This window comes from Opisthocomus hoazin, chromosome W (genome assembly GCF_030867145.1).
Source record: "Opisthocomus hoazin isolate bOpiHoa1 chromosome W, bOpiHoa1.hap1, whole genome shotgun sequence".
NCBI lineage: Eukaryota > Metazoa > Chordata > Aves > Opisthocomiformes > Opisthocomidae > Opisthocomus > Opisthocomus hoazin.
The window spans coordinates 20,768,437-20,787,526 of record NC_134453.1 but is presented as its reverse complement, the minus strand read 5'-3'; the positions used below and the strand labels follow the sequence as shown (position 1 = coordinate 20,787,526).

At 45.3% G+C, this 19,090-nt stretch overlaps 2 protein-coding genes across 3 annotated transcripts in view; both read right to left on the bottom strand.

Annotated features, from left to right (window-relative positions):
* Nucleotides 1-273: 273 nt before the first annotated feature.
* On the bottom strand, nt 274-6,319 carry LOC142365723 (uncharacterized). Of its 2 annotated transcripts, none has more exons than XM_075446815.1 (2): nt 4,206-6,319; nt 274-2,046 (listed from the first exon to the last, which is right to left on the bottom strand). In XM_075446815.1, the coding sequence occupies exons 1-2, from the start codon at nt 4,650-4,652 to the stop codon at nt 1,369-1,371; spliced, it is 1,125 nt and encodes a 374-aa protein (XP_075302930.1). In that variant the 5' UTR covers nt 4,653-6,319; the 3' UTR covers nt 274-1,368. The 2 variants fall into 2 exon arrangements, with proteins under 2 accessions (XP_075302930.1, XP_075302931.1); XM_075446816.1 differs by having other exon boundaries at nt 274-927.
* Nucleotides 6,320-11,996: 5,677 nt separating this feature from the next.
* Nucleotides 11,997-19,090, bottom strand: part of LOC142365722 (NAD-dependent malic enzyme, mitochondrial-like) — a 62,001-nt gene continuing 54,907 nt past the window's right edge. The window contains 3 exon segments of the mRNA XM_075446813.1: nt 11,997-12,040; nt 14,070-14,180; nt 15,930-16,116. Coding sequence (XP_075302928.1) covers nt 14,137-14,180; nt 15,930-16,116 — 231 coding nt within the window. The 3' untranslated portion in view covers nt 11,997-12,040; nt 14,070-14,136.

The window sequence follows — 19,090 nt, the reverse complement described above, 5'->3', positions numbered from 1 at the left end:
TTCCTTTCTGTATCAGTGGAAGGTTGTGAACACGCAGCCCAAACATAAGACCCTTGTCCATTGCCTGAAGAAATAGTCCTACCCAGCTGGAAACACTCTAATCTTTCAACCTGCTGTTAATTCTTTCTTCAGAGACTGCAAGAGGCAGGAGCGACCCGATTTGCTTCGCCTTTGCAACGGGCATCTGACGTGTGGAAAACAGACTCTACAATCTGTAAGACTGTAAAGTAGGTATGTTTATTTGGCACCGGGCGGCACCGGGGGTAGCCCCACCAAAGTCATGCGCGCCGGACAGTAACTTGCTCCTTCAGTTTATACAGTCGAATATTATATATTCATTACATTTCCCAATCCGCCTATACATATGCATGACCTATCCCCGCTTGTATTAAAATCAGTTCCAAAAAGTAATTTCCATAGACTCCTCCCAGTCACACTTGCGCAGTGCCTTCTGGTGGTGGTCGTCGGGGGTCCCAAGATGAAGGCTCATCCTCTTCATCTCAGTGTTTGCTGATTGACCTTTGTTTCTGGGCAAACTCAGTTCTCTTGTGGCTCCCATCCAAACTGCAAGGTCAGTCTTAGCCGCTTGTAGGCGGCTCCCCAGCCCTTATCGGGAACTACCCCCCTTTGTAAGAAAATGCAAGACGCTCTGCCTCAGTTAATTTACACAATAGATAAGCACTGTCAGTTCTCTGCACAGCAACTATCAGGCAGTGCTGCTTCTACTAAAATCCCTTTAACCCCTTCCTTCAGTCCCCCCTTTTCTAAAAGGTTAGTAAATTCTTTTACTACTGTTAATTCTATTATAGTACATCGTTATTTAACATCTTCTCAAAATACTTATGGGACTCCAGCTTTCGTCGTAATTGGTTTCTTTTCCATTCACTGTAAGAATCTCCCGTACTCTTGCAGCACCAAAGGCTACACCTAATCAAAATACACAAAACAATTATTATTATTATGATCAAGACCATTGTAACGAATAATTGCCTCAGTCATCCTAAATTAGGTAGCTAAGTGAGTTTTTCTCATATTTCCGAGAAACCCCAGGATGTGTTGTCTTTTGTCACTTAATGTAATATTTTAGTTTGTTTCCAAATCTCTTCTAGATCAGTGGAAATTCTCTTACTTTGATCTACATACATGCAACAACTTGTATTTATAACCATACACACTCCCCCTTGAGAGGCCAGCAATAGATCCAAAGCCATTCTATTTTGCAATACAGTCTGAGTTAAGCTAGATATTTCTAGTTGTTGAGCTTTTATTGCAAAACTATGAAAAGTGGTGGTCCTCTCTACTAAAGGATTTTTGGCATTTTGTCTCATTTTTCATAAGTGTGCACGTACCCGTCCTTTTGGTGGAGAATTATGTATGGTCATGTTCGGAACTACTGCCCCCAAAGTACATGTTCCTTTCCAATTTTTTTGGTAACACTTTCCGAGCAGTGTCATTAAATAGCCAGTACCACCCTCTTCCTTCTGGTACCGGCCATGCGGTAGTGTTAACACCAAATGAAGCTCCGATGCTTATAGTGTGATTATAAGCTGTATGGTTCCCTACATGTGTCAATGGCACATCTCTACAATCCAGTTTTCCTTTGCCTCTTGGTGGATTGCATCTCTGTACACATGTACAATAAGGTTTCTGGGCCTCAGGAGTTATTATCTCTAATTCCAACACTTCATCGTTTTTGTCATTACATGTGGTGTTTGTCCAGAGGTTAGCCCAGGAGATGTTCTTCAGAATTGGAATACCGATTAATGAAATCCCTTTTCCCCCATGTTCTGGCATGTGTGTACATATCCAACAATTAGTTTTGTTCAAAATCTGGGAAACTTTTTGACTTATTGCTAGATGTGAATTTAGATTCCACCTAGCTTCGTTTCCAGTAGGGGTTATCGTCCATGGTTTCCCAGGTGCCTTTTTAACTCTGGTGTGATGAATCCAGGTGCTCTGTTCCTTGATTCTGATGGCCGTGAAAGAGGTGAGTAGTACTTGGTATGGTCCTTCCCACTGTGGCTCTAGAGTCTTTTCTGTAAGAGACTTTATATATACATAATCTCCAGGGTGTATATTATGTACAGGTCCATCTAGGCCCCTCCCTCGGGTCCCAACCACATGTTTCCTGATTTTGTTTAATTGTTTGCCCAGTGCCACTAAATAAGAAGTCATAATCTCATCCCCAATTTGTGTGGATATCCCCTTCTGTATTCCATAGGGTCGTCCATACAGGCTCTCAAAAGGGCTCAGTCCCTCTCTTGCCCTCGGCCTTGTCCGTATACGCAAGAGGGTGTGGAATTATTAGTAAAATTAAGGTTTTACCTCTGAAAATTAAGGTTTATATGAAAAACGTAGCAGTGTTCACCCATTGAGGAAAAGCATGAAATCAAAAGGAGCTCTGAGGATGGGGCACAGCTGCAGCAGGCATGCGAGGAATCCACTAACATAGCAACTCCCTGCAATGTACCATAGAGGATGGAACGGAGTGGAGACGCCGTGGCCCTGCTCCGTGATGATAAAGCGGGAAGAAATGGTTCTCTAGAACTGATAAGCAGCTCATCTGGCCCCCTGAGCCAACAGGTTTTCGAAACCTTGCCAAAGTGCTATCCTCTCGTGAACTTTGCTCGTTTTAATATTATTTTAATACCAAAACACACCTCTATCCCAAAGGCTACCCGCCTCCGAGGTGCGACCACCCCTCTTCGAGTCTGTGCTCTCAATTTTTCGTAAACCATACCTTTAAACGTGAAGCGAGAAAATTTTACACCAATCACGATAAAAGGTATGTATGACTACAGTCACTCAAACTCCACCTTAAAGGTAGAAAGGATATAAAATAGCCAGGGAAATGGGGGATTTCCGGAGAAGAAGATAACACCGTAGATTTTCGGAGGAAAAGAAGATAACACCGTGAGCAAGTCAAGGGAAACTCCACCTCAAACTGCCTCCGACAGCCGGGATTAGCCGACAGACTGAGCCTTGCTTCTCCCCCCCTTGGGACGCCTTGGGTGAGACTTAAACTAAAGCGCTTTTCTTGGGAATAGTTACTCCCTAATGTTTATAGCCAGGCTGTATTATTTCACACGTTTTATATATTTGCACGTGCTTTCTTGCAGACAGTCACTATCACCGGCAATTCAAAAAAAACCTCTATACCTGTTGCACAAATAAAACTGCACTGTTTAAGTAGCCAGTTGTCACAGTTTCTCACTGAACGCGACCAAATGCGGCCGTGCTAGTTCATGAGCGTGACTGGACTGAAGGTGCAGACTGCTATTAGTGTATCCAGAATCGTGGTAGTTTAATATACGTATTAAACGCGACTGGACTGGTAGTGGCAAAATGAACATCGCTCAGAATTTAAAACTAGCCGCACCTAGCCTCTCACTCTGGTGAAGAGTTAGAAAGCAAGGGGGTTTATTTTCTGCCAAAGTAACGTGACAGAGGGCTAGAGGAAGGGACTGAGGCCATGTCAAATTTGCTTCTTGCCCTAATTTCACAATTTGTTGCTTGATTAAGTGGTTCATTTTCTCCACTTGGCTGCTCGACTGAGGGCGGTATGGGGTGTGGAGCTGCCAATCTATACCCAGGTGTTGGCTAATTTGTTGTGCTACTTTTGAAACAAAATGTGGTCCCCTATCAGAGGACATAGTTGCTGGAACCCCAAAGCGTGGTATTGTCTCTTGTATTAATACTTTAGTTACTTCCCGAGCTTTAGCCATCCTGGTTGGGAATGCTTCCGGCCAACCTGAAAAGGTATCGGTTGATACCAATAGATATCGGTACCCCCCTTTTCTTGGGAGTTCCGTGAAATCAATCTGCCATTGCTGCCCAGGCCCGTTACCTTTTCCAGTCTGACCCATCTCTGGTTTAGGGTTATTTTTTGGATTAGTCTGGAGGCAAAGACCGCACTGCTGAGTCACCTGTCTCACCGTGGTGTATAAATTTCTGGCTACAATCTCTCTAGTTAAGTGTTTGTACAGAGCCTCTGTTCCCCAATGCCTTTTCCTATGTTCTTCCCTTACTAAATGCCATATCAGACAGGAGGGAATGATTAGTTTTCCCTGTGGGATTTGAGCCCACCCCTCCTTATTGTATGACCCTTCTAGATCTGTGATAAGTTTCTGGTCTTCCTTGGTATATTCTGGCTTACCTTCTAGGGAGATTTGTCCGTCAGGGATTAAAGCCCCTTCAGTTCTTACCTCCGTTTTGGCCACCTGTTTTTCCTCTCTGTCCGCCAGCTCGTTTCCTTTTTCCAATTCTGAGCTCACTTTCTGGTGCGCCTTAATATGCATGATTGCCACTTTCTTGGGGAGTTGAACTGCCTCCAGCAGTTTCAAAATTTCTTCTGCATGTTTGATGTTTTTCCCTTGAGAGTTCAATAGTCCTCTTTCCTTCCAGATCGCTCCAGGCACATGCACAACTCCGAAGGCATACTTCGAGTCTGTGTATATATTCACAACTTTGCCTTGGGCCAATTCCAAGGCACGGGTTAAAGCAATTATCTCTGCCTTCTGCGCAGAAGTGTTTATGGGCAAAGGTCCTGACTCTATGACTTCTTGACTGGTGGTGACAGCATACTCCGTGTGTCTCTTACCACTCAGAACATAGCTGCTTCCATCTGTGAACCAGTCTTCCCCATTCTCCATAGGGCTGTCTCTCAAATCCAGGCGACTCGCATAGGTTGCTTCAATGGTCTCCAGGCAGTCATGATGCACCTGTTCTCCCGTGTTTCCGCTGAGAAAGGAAGCTGGGTTGACAATGTTAGTAACTATAATCCCTACATCATCCTGTTCTACCAGTATGGCCTGATATCTCAGGAATCTTTGTGGAGAAAGCCAGTGTGGGATTCCTGGAAGAACAGGGACATATTGTGAGCAACCCAGACACTCTGAATATGGACTTGATCGGTCTGTAGCAGCACAGGCCTCAAGGCCATCGAGAGGCCGGCTGTGGATAAACAGATGCTCCAAGGCCGGCTGCGGGTAAACAGATGTTCTATTAATAGATGCTCTATGAATAGGGACCAATCATAACTGAGTGCTGTACTGAGTGCTGTCTATATAATCCAGATTCTCTGCTAATAAAGTTGACTGTTATGGATCATACTGATCGAGTCCTCGTTCCCGCTGCAACAAATGGCGCCAGAACAGGGACCCTCAGATCAGTATTAGCATCGACGGCTGATTTCTCCAGGGAGACCGAAGACTGAGGGGGCGGACGCTGGCCAAAGGTGAGTGCTGCCCCGGCAATCAGAAAAGGCGCTAGCTAGTGCGAATTTAGGGAAATCCTGCCCTGATCAGGCGGGTGGCCGGGGAGGAGATGGGGTCCACACTGACAGAGTCAGCAGTGGTTAAGCTCCTCCAACATATCCTCTCCGTGAGAGGGTTACAATATGACTCAGCTACCTTGATGCCTTTGTTCCTTTGGGCACGGAGAAGAGACTTAATCCCCTGTGTTAATGCTGCCTTTGAAGTTCAGACATGGGCTGATATAGGAGCGAAACTGTGGGAAGAAATTAGTATGGGTTCCAAGGAAGGGAGCAAATTCTCCACTGTGTGGAGGCTGATCCCTGAAACTTTAAAAGCCATGAGAGCCAAGAGAGCTGCTGCCGTTTCTGCTTTTGCTGCGTTAACGCCCGAGGGAGGGTCCTGCTCGGTGACTAGTATGCTGTTCACGGGTCCCAACATCCCCGTGGCTCCAGCAAGGATCCTGCGCTTCCTCCATCCACACTGACATCTCCAGCGACTCCAGCGACATGCTGTGAGGAGGAAGAAGCTGTAGTCCAAGGACTAGGAGACGTCTTGGCTGAACAATCGTCTTGCCAGCTGGACCGAGCGAACCAAGACCCCAGGACTATACAGACACCTTTTCCATTAATGCCGTGATCAGGATCAGGTGAGCAGCCGAGAAATGCAGTGGGAGTGAGTATGTCAGCTGAGGAGAAAGGGATTGTTAAGATGTTAAAGCAAATTTTAAGGAAGAAAGGGATTAAATATGAAGAACGGACTTTCGAGCTGTTATTAGCCTGGCTCAGAAGTAATGGAGTGCCCGCGGAGTCACCGCGTGTTTTTGGTGTTTTAACTTGGAAGGAGGCAGGAGAATTACTTTTTGAACATGCTTCAAGGAGTGATGTGAATGCGAGTGGAGTATTAACAACTTGGCATTTGGTTTATGAAGCATTAAAAGATGTGCGAGCAGAGAAAAAAAAATAGCCAGCGCCATTCAGAAAAGTCTTTTTGATACTAATGTACCACCTGAAGAAAGCCGTGAGCAGGGGCTGGGTCCAACAGACCCTGAGCAGGAATCGGGTCTGTTCCCCCCCCCCCCCCCCCGGCTTGCTGAAGGATGGGACAGTCACCTAGAAAAGGAGTGAAAGCTCCATCAAAAGATTTTACAGAGAATTTTGAAAGAACAAAGTCTTGCAGTTTAAAATCCCTGAGGACATCATTACTTGGAAATCGGTGCATACTGCTTTAAATGCTCTAAAACCCGTAGAGACTATCTTAGAAGCGGCTGCTACTCCTCCACCATTATCTCAAAAGCAGGGACAGAGCCGCAGTCTTTTGAAATTTAACCCTGAATACGATGAAATTCCTAACCCAACGTGAGAAATACGGGAGGTAAATCTGCCAGAACCTGACGATCCTTTAAATCCAGAGAAATGGGAAGTGGGGTGCAAAATCCGGCACCCCGAAAGTGTACAACAGGGTCCCTCTACAGCAATTGGTGTACCCGACCTGAGATCAAAGCAGGGTGAATTCCAGCATAAAACCGCGCAGTCCCTCAGACACAGCACAGCCCGCAGCACCAGCAGCCACCACACCAGACGGGTCAGCAAACCTTACACCTGGTGGGGCACACGGCTACCCCCGGGCAACCGGCGGTGCGGCCTGGCCCAGCCCAACCCAGAAGCGGCGCAGCGAGAACCATCTTCCTGACATCCAAGGCCTTGGTTGGGAAAAGTGTGTATAATTCAATTGCTGCAGTAGAATTCCTTGTGGACAAACAGCTGGACTTTATTATCTTTCCAAGGTTCAGATGGCCTTTCTAGATGATGTTGTTCACTCTGTTGAAAGGTGAAAATATTTGCATCATGACTGAAGAGTTGTCCCCTCTATTTACCTTGTTAAAAGGGACTCAGATTTGTTATTTTCCTGAAGATCGACGCCAAAAGCAAAAACTGTCTTACAAAAAGTTTTGGATAAAATTGCAACGGCCTTTACTTCCAGAATTACTGTCAATTTACTGACAAATTTGTATATAATTTATGGGTTGTTTTTTTCCCAGCCTTATACTCTTTTAGGTCAGTGATGTGCTAAGTAAATTATTTTGCTGCTTTCTGGTAATAGATTTTGGGTACCCAGGTAGGACCCTGCTCTTGAACATCAATGGTCCGAGGGATCGCAGGACCTCCAGCCGGCACCGAGGGATTCTCGGGGAGAACCTCTGATCCCTGGACCAAAAGGTTATGAGCAGGGACCATTAATAAGACAAAGGCATTCTTCCAGTGTTGTTTCTTGTTGCCTGCTTGTTAGTCGTAGTGAAAGCTTCACAACATTAGGCTATATCCCTGGGGAGAAGGGAAAGTGCCCTTCCTAAAACAGAATTCAAAAAAGAGTACTCTTCCTGAAACTGAGGCTTTGGAATTTGTCTGTTAAATGTTGAATATTATTGTAAGTCCTTGTCTGTTCATAAGTCTTTGTAATATTTGGATTTATGTTGAAAACTTGGTGTGTCTGTGTGTGTGTGGTCACGACCATAAACGTGTGACTTTATGTTATAATGTTTGTATTTCTGTGATCTGATGGACCTGTTTGGTTTCTGTGATCTAACGGATTTGTCTGGATTAAGTAACTGGTTTTGCGTCTTCCGGTTTGGTAAATTCTGCAGGTATTGATTATTTCTGTTTTTTTGACTTTAGACTTTTATTTGGACTCTGATTTATCAGGACTTCGGAAGCATTTGATGCAGCAGGGAATAGATGTGGTGATGTCTGCAGATTTATGCTTTTATGTACATTGATTTTAGCCTATATAGTTGATGAGTCATGGTTCTAGATACATTGATCTTAATCTAGAAGATTAATCTGGATAGCCAATACTGAATGTTATGTATGTATGTGTGATGAGTATACCTATAACCCAAGTGTGAATTTCAAGCTAATTTAACCCTTCTTTACACCTGGCAGGTTATGGTATGTACTTCACATCTATATGTCTTTTTATTAGCATTTGTGTTCTTATGTTTATTTTTAGTGTTGCACTGTAGTGTGAACCACATGCCAATAATGATGCTTACACATGTCAATTTAGCGCTTGCTTTAAATTTATTAAAAAAAAACAGGGGAGATGTAGAGGAACGGGACAAAAGCAGATTGCTGTAACAAACAGAAGAGAAAAATGCTGAAGTAAACAGGACTTGTGGATGTGCTGAAGGAGCCGAGTACATGATCAGGAGTTAAAAAAACAGCGGTTGTGTACTGCCAGCCAGCACATGGGCAGCGCAACCTCATCATCATCATCATCAGCAGCAACCTTATCGGTTGACCTGGCGTGTGATATGGCTACAGATTGGACAGAAGTAGAACAGAGACCCTGCTGCAAATAGCTGCCTGATCGGGACAGAAAGTTCCCAGGAACTAACGTCCGGAATGCTGATATACGACCTAAGGCAAAGGTGCTGGCACGGGATTTGCAATCAGGAGCTTGGACAGGCCCATGGGAACTATTAATGTGGAGGCGCGGGTATGCTTGTGTTTCCACAGATTTAGGACCTAAATGGTTCCCAGCGAAGTGCATTAAGCCAGCGCTAGACAAGCAGCAAACAACCACAAAAGACCCTGAAGCACCTGCTGAAGCATCAGAAGACATTTTGAGTAATAACACACTGTTTGATGGGAAGTGATTGGTTTGAGACTGTAAGGAGTGGTGTATCAGGCCTCACTAGGCCGCAGGTATCTATACGTTTAGTCTGTAAGCACTGTTGTGGATATGTTATTGCACATGATATATTTTGTAAAAGGTATTTGATTTATTTTAATGGTAATCAACGCATTTATCTGAATTGTACCTTAACACCATTGTGCATTCGCTGTAAAAGAATCGATACCATAAGTAAGATCTATCCAATCCACTATTTTTGCTGTAACACAGATAGGTATACAAGATGGAAATAATAACGATCCTCTTAAGCTTGATGGGGTGTATGCAAGCGATATGGGTGCCACCGCAACCAAAAATGAATGTGTGGGTCACGCTAGCAAATCTAACAGGACAAAATTCAATTTGCCTGAAACCCCTTTTCCACATGCCTAGTTGGTGTCCCTTTGGATGCATGGCCCATACCACCGGCACCGACCAGTGTGGTCCCCCCGAACAACGGCACAGTCACTGATATGTGGAACCTATGGACTGTTCAACTGCCGTTGGCCCAGTTAGAGCCTCAGGAGATAGAGTTACTTGGCTCCATGCGAATGGACTTTTGTTTGTTTTTTAACTATACAGGGAGAAATCCAACACGTGCATGGAGCGTTGATACATTGAACATTATATCTCACAATGCAAGTGCTTGGTGTAGCTGTACCACAAGCAACATATCTAAATCGATTAATCAACCACTTGCTTTACCCCATGGAGTATTTATCATTTGTACGGACCATGCTTAGCCGTCCATCCCATCCCATCCCATATAAAGGGAGGTCCCTGTAGTCTAGGGAGATAAGCGCTTTTAACACCAAATCAGATCATGATAATTGGCCACCGAAATACACGATACCGAGGGAAAAGAGCAATTCATGCTTTTACCTCAGATTGCAAAGACAATATTGGATTTTGGAATAGCGGTGAAATAATCACTGCATCATTTTTAGCTCCCAGGATTGCAGCCTTTCAGGCTCTAGCTACCCCGAAGAAATTGGGATGTTGGCTAACCAAAAAGACTAATGCTACTTCTCAGGTCTTAAGTAGTTTGGTTTTAGATGTTGATTTGGTTAGACACGCGACTTCACCAAATCATGTAGCAATTGATTTTTACTTTTAGCACAAGGACATGGGTGTGAAGATTTTGAAGGAATGTGTTGTATGAATTTGAGTGACCACTCAAAATCGATACATCAACAATTGAGTGAGCTGCGCAAAAATTTGAGGGCTATATCTGTGGAGACTGGATTGGCAGACTGGTTGAAAACATTAGGTATAACTGGATGGTTAAAAGATTTTGTAATTCTGTGAGTGACTATGTTAATTACTCTGTTGGTAGGATTGTTGGTGTTTGGTTGTGTGATAAGTTGTGTGGTCAAAATGATGAAGAAATTGGTTGTCGGATATGGTCAAACAGGGAATAGCGATGTTGGTTATGATTCTGATCATGCTAGGCATTTTTGGATGTTTGTTAAATTGTGCTATAAATGTGGTTAAGACGACGTTTAATGGTATCTGGGTTGCTCAAAAACAAAAAGGGGGATTTGTGGGATTCCTGGAAGAACAGGGACATATTGTGAGCAACCCAGACACTCTGAATATGGACTTGATCGGTCTGTAGCAGCACAGGCCTCAAGGCCATCGAGAGGCCGGCTGTGGATAAACAGATGCTCCAAGGCCGGCTGTGGGTAAACAGATGTTCTATTAATAGATGCTCTATGAATAGGGACCAATCATAACCGAGTGCTGTACCGAGTGCTGTCTATATAATCCAGATTCTCTGCTAATAAAGTTGACTGTTATGGATCATACTGATCGAGTCCTCGTTCCCGCCGCAACAAGCCAGTGTCCTCCTTTTGCCTCCAATACTGCGGATAATGTGTGGGACACCAAGACAGTCATTTTCTGGCCCAAGGTAAATTTTCGGGCTTCCTGTATATTTAACACTACAGCTGCAACCGCTCGCAGGCATCCAGGCCAACCCTTCGCAGTTGCATCCAGCTGTTTGGAGAGATAGGCATCTGCTCGTCGGTATGGACCTAGGTCTTGTGCTAGTATCCCCAGAGCAATTCCCTGCTTCTCGTGAGAGAAAAGGAAAAACGGCTTACTCACATCTGGGAGCCCTAAGGCTGGGGCCGACATCAGAGCCTTTTTCAATAGTTCAAAGGCTTGCATGGTCTCCTTGTTCCATTTAAGGTGATTTTGTTTAACGAGTAGTCCATAATTATAAATCCACAGCCGGCACCACCCGGTCATTCCCAAGAAAGTCTGTAGCTCTTTCACTGTCTGAGGTCTCTGAGTTTGGCATATTGCCTCCTTATGGGCCTGTCCCAAAGTTCATTGTCCAGCACTAATCTCATAGCCCAAGTAAATCACCTCGCGCTGTATTATTTGGGCCTTCTTTTTAGATACCCGGTACCCTTGGAACCCCAAGAAATTTAGCAGACTCACCGTCCAAGTGATACAACCGTCTTCTGCTTTGGTGGCAATCAGGATGTCATCCACATACTGTAATAATTTCCCTTCTTCAGACGGGATTTCCCAGGACTCCAAGTCTTTTGCAAGTTGATTACCGAAGATGGTAGGACTGTTCTTAAATCCTTGTGGCAGCACCGTCCAAGTGAGCTGAGTCTTTCGACCACTTTTGGAGTTTTCCCATTCAAATGCGAATAATTTCTGACTGGCTTCATGGAGAGGAAGGCAAAAGAAGGCATCTTTCAAATCTAAAACAGTAAACCAGGTTAATTGGGGAGCCAATACGGTTAACAAAGTATATGGGTTTGCTACTACTGGGTAAAGGTCCTCTGTTATTTTGTTTACAGCTCGCAAGTCCTGGACCACCTGGTATGACCAGTCAGGTTTACGGACAGTTACTATAGGGGTGTTAAAATCTGACTCGCACTCTTGCAATAATCCTAATTGTACAAATCTTTCTATCACTGGCCGGATTCCTTCCTTATCTTCCTGTTTTAGGGGATATTGCTTAACTCTTACCAGTTGCCGGCCTTCTTTGAGTCTAACTTCAATGGGTGGAGCATTCTTCACTCTTCCAGGCACATCAGTGGACCATACCCCAGGGTATACCCGGTTTAGGATCTCCTTGGGAGTTTTTCCTTCTGTGGGAGGACTGGTTAGAAATAGACTCAGTACCTGGATGTATTGTTGATCCTTCACCTCCAGAGTAATTTCTCCTTTTTCAAATGTAATTTTTGCACCTAATTGTTCCAACAAATCCCTTTCCAGAAGTGCCTTTGGGGAGTTGGGCATATACAAGAATTTGTGGATGCCCCATTGTTTTCCTAATTTGTACTTTAAAGGTTTACAAAAGTATGCTTTTTCGCTTTGGCCAGTTGCCCCTTTTACCATGATACAGTCACTCCCCAGGGGCATCAAGGCTTGATTCAAAACCGAGTATGTTGCCCCCGTGTCAACCAAAAATTCTACCTCTTGTTGTTCCTTCCCTAGCTTCATTATAACCAGTGGATCCGCTAGGGTGGATTCCCCAGGTCCCCATCAATCTTCCTTCACATGAGCTACCATTCTTCTTGTCCGATGATTTTGTTCGTTTCCCTTGTTTCTTGGACATTCCCTTTTCCAATGACCAAACCTCTTACACAACGCACATTGGTCTCTGCCTAACCGGGACGGTTCTCGTCTAGGTTTTTTCTCTCCCTCTTCCCTGACAACAGCTACCATTCTCCTCTGTCCTTGTTTGCACCCTTCCTCTCTATTGCTAAACACTCTCCATGATTCATCCAGTAAGACTTCCAAATTTCTCCCTTTTGTGGGGCACAACTTCTGGAGTTTGCGCCTAATGTCTCCCGTAGACTACCCCAAAAATAGGGAGACTAGTTGTTGTATTCCTACCTCTGACCCAGGGTCCAGCGGTGTGTTACGGCGCATTACAGAATCACAGAACATTATGGGTTGGAAGGGACCTCTGTGGGTCATCTAGTCCAACCCCCCTGCCAAAGCAGGGTCACGCAGAGCAGGCTGTAGAGGACCTTGTCCAGGTGGGTCTTGAATATCTCCAGAGAAGGAGACTCCACAACCTCCCTGGGCAGCCTGTTCCAGGGCTCCGTCACCCTCAGAGTGAAGAAGTTCTTCCTCATGTTCAGACGGAACTTCCTGTGCCTGAGTTTGTGCCCATTGCCCCTTGTCCTGTTGCTGGGCACCACTGAAAAGAGCTTGGCCCCATCCTCCTGACACCCACCCTTCAGATATTTGTAAGCATATATTAGGTCCCCTCGCAGCCTTCTCTTCTTCAGGCTGAACAAGCCCAGCTCCCTCAGCCTCTCCTCGTAGGAGAGATGCTCCAGTCCCCTCACCATCCTTGTAGCCCTCCGCTGGACTCTCTCCAGTAGCTCCTCATCCTTCTTGAACTGGGGAGCCCAGAACTGGACACAGTACTCCAGATGGGGCCTCACTAGGGCAGTGTAGAGGGGAAGGAGAACCTCCCTCGGCCTGCTGGCCACACTCTTCTTGATGCACCCCAGGATCCCATTGGCCTTCTTGGCAGCCAGGGCACACTGCTGGCTCATGGTCAACCTGTTGTCCACCAGGACACCCAGGTCCCTCTCCACAGAGCTGCAGGTCTGCCCCAAGCCTGTACTGATGCATGGGGTTATTCCTCCCCAGGTGCAGGACCCTGCACTTGCCCTTGTTGAACCTCATCAGGTTACATCCCTCATTTGGTCCAGGAATTCAGATAGAGACTCGGAAGGACCCTGTTTAACTGCATATAAAGCTGATCAATTTATATTTTTGGGAATGGCCTTTTCCATTCCTTTAAAAATCCACTCTCGGTATGCCTGCAACCTTTCCCTGTGAACAGACCTGTTAGCATCCCAATTTGGGTCTTGGAGGGGGAAATAATCCTTAACCTCACCCCCCCCTCTCTTTATAGTGGTTTTCAGCCAAATCACCTGCAGTTTTCAGAATTAACTGTTTCTCTGTTTCGGTTACATATTCTAATAAAAATTGTATATCCTCCCAGTCAGGATTATGTTGTTTTATCATAATTTTAAAATGTTTAGCGACCCTTGCTGGGTCTGTCCAATATTCCCAAGCCACCCTTTCCCAGGCTTCTAGATCATTAGTGGAGAAGGGTACTTTAACCAACATTGTTCCACTGTCAGGTCCTACCGCCTCTCGAAGAGATGCCTATAAAGCTGTTGAGGTAGACTTCTTCCTAGTCCGGGAAGACACAGGGCTATTTGAAGGAATGGAGGTTTTGTCCGAGTCCGCGTCCTGTTCCTGTGAACGAGGGGGAGGCTTGAACAAGTCAGATCCTGTTCTGGCGCCTGGTGAATTTTATTAGCTTTAGTACATCTTTGCTCAGTGCTACATGCTGAGCAACACCGCCTCAGTTTACCTCTGAGTTCTTTATTATTTTCTCGCTCAAGTGTGAGTACCATGGGGTCCTGTGGTGATATCATTCCACAGACCCTTTGCCACTCCGGATTGTTTTGGAGGGTGAAAAACATATCTGCATATGAGACCTCATCCCATTTTCCTTCTCTCCTCAAAAACAGCATTAGCTGCAAAAGGGTATTATAGTCTATTGACCCATTTAATGGCCACTTGGCCCCATTTTCCAATTTATATAGAGGCCACCATTGATTGCAATATTTGATAAGGGTCCTTTTACTTTCTATGCCTCCAGTCCCAACAATGCCTTTCCAGTGAGCGAGTACACAGACTGAAGGACTCTTTTTCAAAATTCCTCCCTGAGTGTTACTCATTTCGCGACTTATTGCCCCTTTAATTCGTCTTTTGCTATTCTTTTAATAAATTTCCACACGAATCGTTTCTTACAGCTCGTTATAGTTTCCTCCCAATCTTTCTCCCACACATCCCAAATTTCCGGAATCAAATTTTCCCTTCCGCACACCAGCTTCACTACCTCAATTTCTTGGTGAGTTCTTTCCCAACTATAAAACCATGGGATCCGGGGAAGGCACTTAGGACACTGCACTCCTCGCCTACTAGAGACACAGTACCACTTTTTATCACAAGATTTACACTTCAACAGGACCCAAGCTTGGTGCCAATTCTTATATAATCTAGGAGCTAGCCCACATGCGAAGCAGGGAATTATTCCTACTTGCCCACCAACCCCAGGACTTATAAGGGTTTCTGGAGGTTGTTCCCAATCTAAAGCCACCTTCCACCCTGTGGGAGTCACGTATGCCCCTTTCAAATAAAACCTTCCTTCTCCCCTTTGTATCCAACCCCCTCCTTGATTTAAATACTCCCAAGGTTCGAGCCCAAACCACCTAAGGAGTGATTTCCTTTGCTCTGCCACTTTAATAATTAGCCAGTTCCCGTTCCCTGTCACTTAGGAGAGTGGTTAGGCACTACGGCAGCCCAACTTGCACGTTAAAAAGATTTACAAGCTTTATAATTGTTCCAAGCACTTTGTCCGTCTCTGGCCGTGCTCCTCGCGGAGTTACGGAACCACAGATCGGGACTCCCACTCACTTCACAGCAATGCTGTATCTCAACCACACATACACACGCACAAAGACAATACTTCTAACATAAAATCCCCAGGCATCCAAATTATAACATTATCACTTGCAGCTAACATTCATACAAAACAATCCAAATGTGATTGCAGCTAACATTCATACAGAAACAACCTGAACGCAATTGCAGCTAATGTTCATACAAAAACAACCCAAATGCGATTGCAGTTAACATTCATACAGAAACAACCCGAATGCAATTGCGCGGAGGTCCGTTTACCCTTCTCCTGCTCCTTATATACCAATCATTAGCAGGTCCGTCCTGGCTCCCGACACTGGGATGCAGCAGTAACCTCGGGTTTGCTCGATCTACCCTCAAGATCGCTAGCGGCCGCTCTATCGGTCAGCAAACCCCCCTCCTTACCAGGGTACCCTTTCCCCACGGGGACTATGCTGCACGCCAGACGTCTCTGCGCGATTTACCAGCAGCCCCGGCCACACGTACGACTTACAGGTCCTTCCCTACAGAACATACCGTTCATATCCGCGGCTTCAGGAGGTTGTTGTCTGCTCTCCGGGTGAGCGGCCGGCAGCAGAGGCTTCTCCGAGGAAAGTGCCCGGGGCGTGCCTAGAAGCATCTGCTCAGCAGTTGCTCCCACGGCCGAGTAGAGATCTCCTGGCTGGCTCGCCAAAACTGATGTGCGGAAAGCAGACTCCACAATCTGTAAGATTGTAAAGTAGGTATGTTTATTCAGCGCCGGGCGGCACGGGGGGTAGCCCCACCAAAGTCGTGCGCACCGGACAGTAACTTGCTCCTTCAATTTATACAGTCGAATATTATATATTCATTAAATGCCGAGTTTCAGCATCCCTGAAAGGATGGGAATGACTCTCACACGCATTGGTAAGATGCACAGTCGGATTCTTTATTATCCCGCTTGTGCGGTTATATACATTTTCCATATCTGTACACGCAATCACGTTTATATCGGATAGGCTACAGACATAAATCACACGCTGTTCACACGCCCCACATTCCCTTATGATTGGTAACTATGCACTAACGCCAATAGCAACAGACTGCCTCCACGTCCTTGAACACATCTTGTTTTTGCTAACCCACACCATGTGCACTATCAGAACTTTCTCAATGGCTATTCTTAGCTGTCTTTTCCAGCGGCCTGTTCAGTTATGCTGTTTTGCTTAAGCGGCCTAGTCGTGCTAATTCTCAAGCTACATCGACCCCAACATCTCCCCCTTTTTCTTTTCAAAAAACCTAAGCTATCTTATCATTACCTTAAAAACATTTGCTCAATTTGTGTTAGTTGCATCACAAAAATTTTCTTCACAGTTACCTCTAGTGCCTTTTGTGTTATGCGTATTATACACGGGACCAACATAATCACTGCCATAATCATTACAACAATAAGCAATAACATTTTGATTAGTGACATTAACCAGCCAGAAATTCCCCATCTCTTCCTGCTGCATCAAATACTTCCGCAGCCCCAATAAATCAGAATGCAGATACAATAGTCTAAAGGCAGAACCCGGAAAACTTACCAAACCAGAAGATGCAAAGGCAGTTACTTAGTCCAGACAAATCCATTAGATCACAAAACCCAAATAAATCCATCAGATCACAGAAATACAAACACTATGACAACAAGCACATAAAATCACACATTCATGGTCGCGACCACACACACACACAGACACACACGCAGGCATACCAAGTTTTCAACATAAATCCAAATATTACAAAGACTTATGAACAGACAGCAGGCAGGCAACAAAAGTGATACTGCAAGAATGCCTTTGTCTTATTAATAGTCCCTGCTCAGAACTTTTTGGTCCAGTGATCAGAGGTTCTCCCTGAGAATCCCTCGGTGCCGGCTGGAGGTCCTGCGATCCCTGGGACCATTGATGTTCAAGAGCAGGGTCCTACCTGGGTACCCAAACTCTACTACCAGAAAGGAGCAAGATAATTCACTCTCCAAAACTTAACTCCAGAGCCCTAGAAAGCAGGCACTCATATTGACACTCATCAGATAGTTCAGATAACAGCTATACATCGCTAGGATGTAGTGCCTTCAACCATGTGGTTAGCATCTTTGTTAACCGGGCCCACTGTCTTTTTATCACCTCCCCTTCTTCTTCCGTGTTCATTCAAGATGGGTTTGATCCATTTTGCCGGCACCCACTCCATCTGTCCATTATCTGTAGAAATACAAGCGTATCCCCTCCCCCAAGTGAGTAGTCGTACTGGACCTTCCCAAAGCCCTTTATCCGGGCGGAATACCGTTACTAACACCACATCATTGTCATAGACATTTTTGTTTGTTCCCCTGTGCCAAACAGCTGGGGGGTCATTATGACGTCCTCTAACATTCAACCAATTCAGGACAAAAAGGGTTTTGTGTAGACAGTCCATCGGGGATTGCTCTCCCCCCTTTTTTAAAATATTTAAATGATCTTTTAGTAAGCGATGAGAATGCTTAACAATAGCTTGACCGGTGGAGTTGTATGGGATGCCCTGTACATGCTTAACACCCCACCGCTGAAGGAAACGGGCCACCACCTGAGACCTGTAGGCTGGGCCATTATCAGTTTTAATTTGTTCAGGTACTCCCAACACAGCAAAGGCTTGCGCCCAATGTCGTTGGGTTGCTTTGGCATTGGTAGAAGTAGCTGCTGTTGCCCAGATGGCAGCCGAACACGTATCGACAGAGACATGGATGTGCTTCAAACGCCCAAACTGGGGGAACTCGGTCACATCGGTTTGCCAAAGTTGTCTGGACTGTAGACCTCGAGGATTTACACCACCATCCTGTACAGGAGTGAGTCTCGCACAGTCAGGGCAGGCTGCAGCAATAGCACGCGCATCTGCTTTAGATAATGAAAACTGTCATTGCAGCGCCGCCGCAGACTGATGGAAAAAATCATGCGCTGCTCGTGCAGTATCAAAGCTTGTGGACAGTTGTACGGGAGTGGCTGTCACTAGTTGGTCCGCACGGTGGTTACCTTCTGTTAGGCCCCCAGGAATGGAAGTATGACTTCTAATATGAGCTACAAATAGTGGTTCTTGCCGCTGTTGAAGCATGTGCCATAACTGAGTTATGGCACTGAACAGCAATGGGTTTTGTATCTTACCGATAAATGCAAAATGTAACCTTTGTATGATACCAATGACATATAGTGAGTCAATCACAATATTAAGAGGTTGTTGAGGCCACAGCTTCAATACTTCCACTACTGCTAAAAGTTCTAAAATTTGAGCAGATCCTTCCGCCACAAGGCTGTGCGAGTACCAGTAGCCATGTAGTTGCCACACAAACCCAGCACGCTTCGATTTGCTGCTCACATCTGTAAACACTGTCAATGCGTCTAGCGGGCAATCAGTCACAATATTCCGTGGCAACAGCCGTAAACATGTCTTAAACAATGGGTGACGCGGGTAGTGATTATCTATTACAAACGGTTGGTTCAATATGGCCGCCGCAAATTCATCATTAGTTTGACAAAACTGTGTGACCAATTGGGATGTGAGTGGCATTATTACTTGGTGTGGTACAGCTCCAGCAATAATTTTTGCTCGTTGGCATCCTTTATGGATCATAGCCGCAATAGCCTCAATCCTTGTGGTCACAGTTCGTTTGAAATGGCTAGGACTGGAAATCCATTCCAGGATGCATA

Excerpts from the sequence above, each read along its gene's own strand:
- LOC142365723 (XM_075446815.1), bottom strand. The coding sequence starts at position 4,652 with ATGGAGAATGGGGAAGACTGGTTCACAGATGGAAGCAGCTATGTTCTG. Across the intron at positions 2,047-4,205 it reads AACAGGTGGCCAAAACGGAG|TCTCTTACAGAAAAGACTCT; the intron begins GTAAGAACTGAA and ends GTATATATAAAG.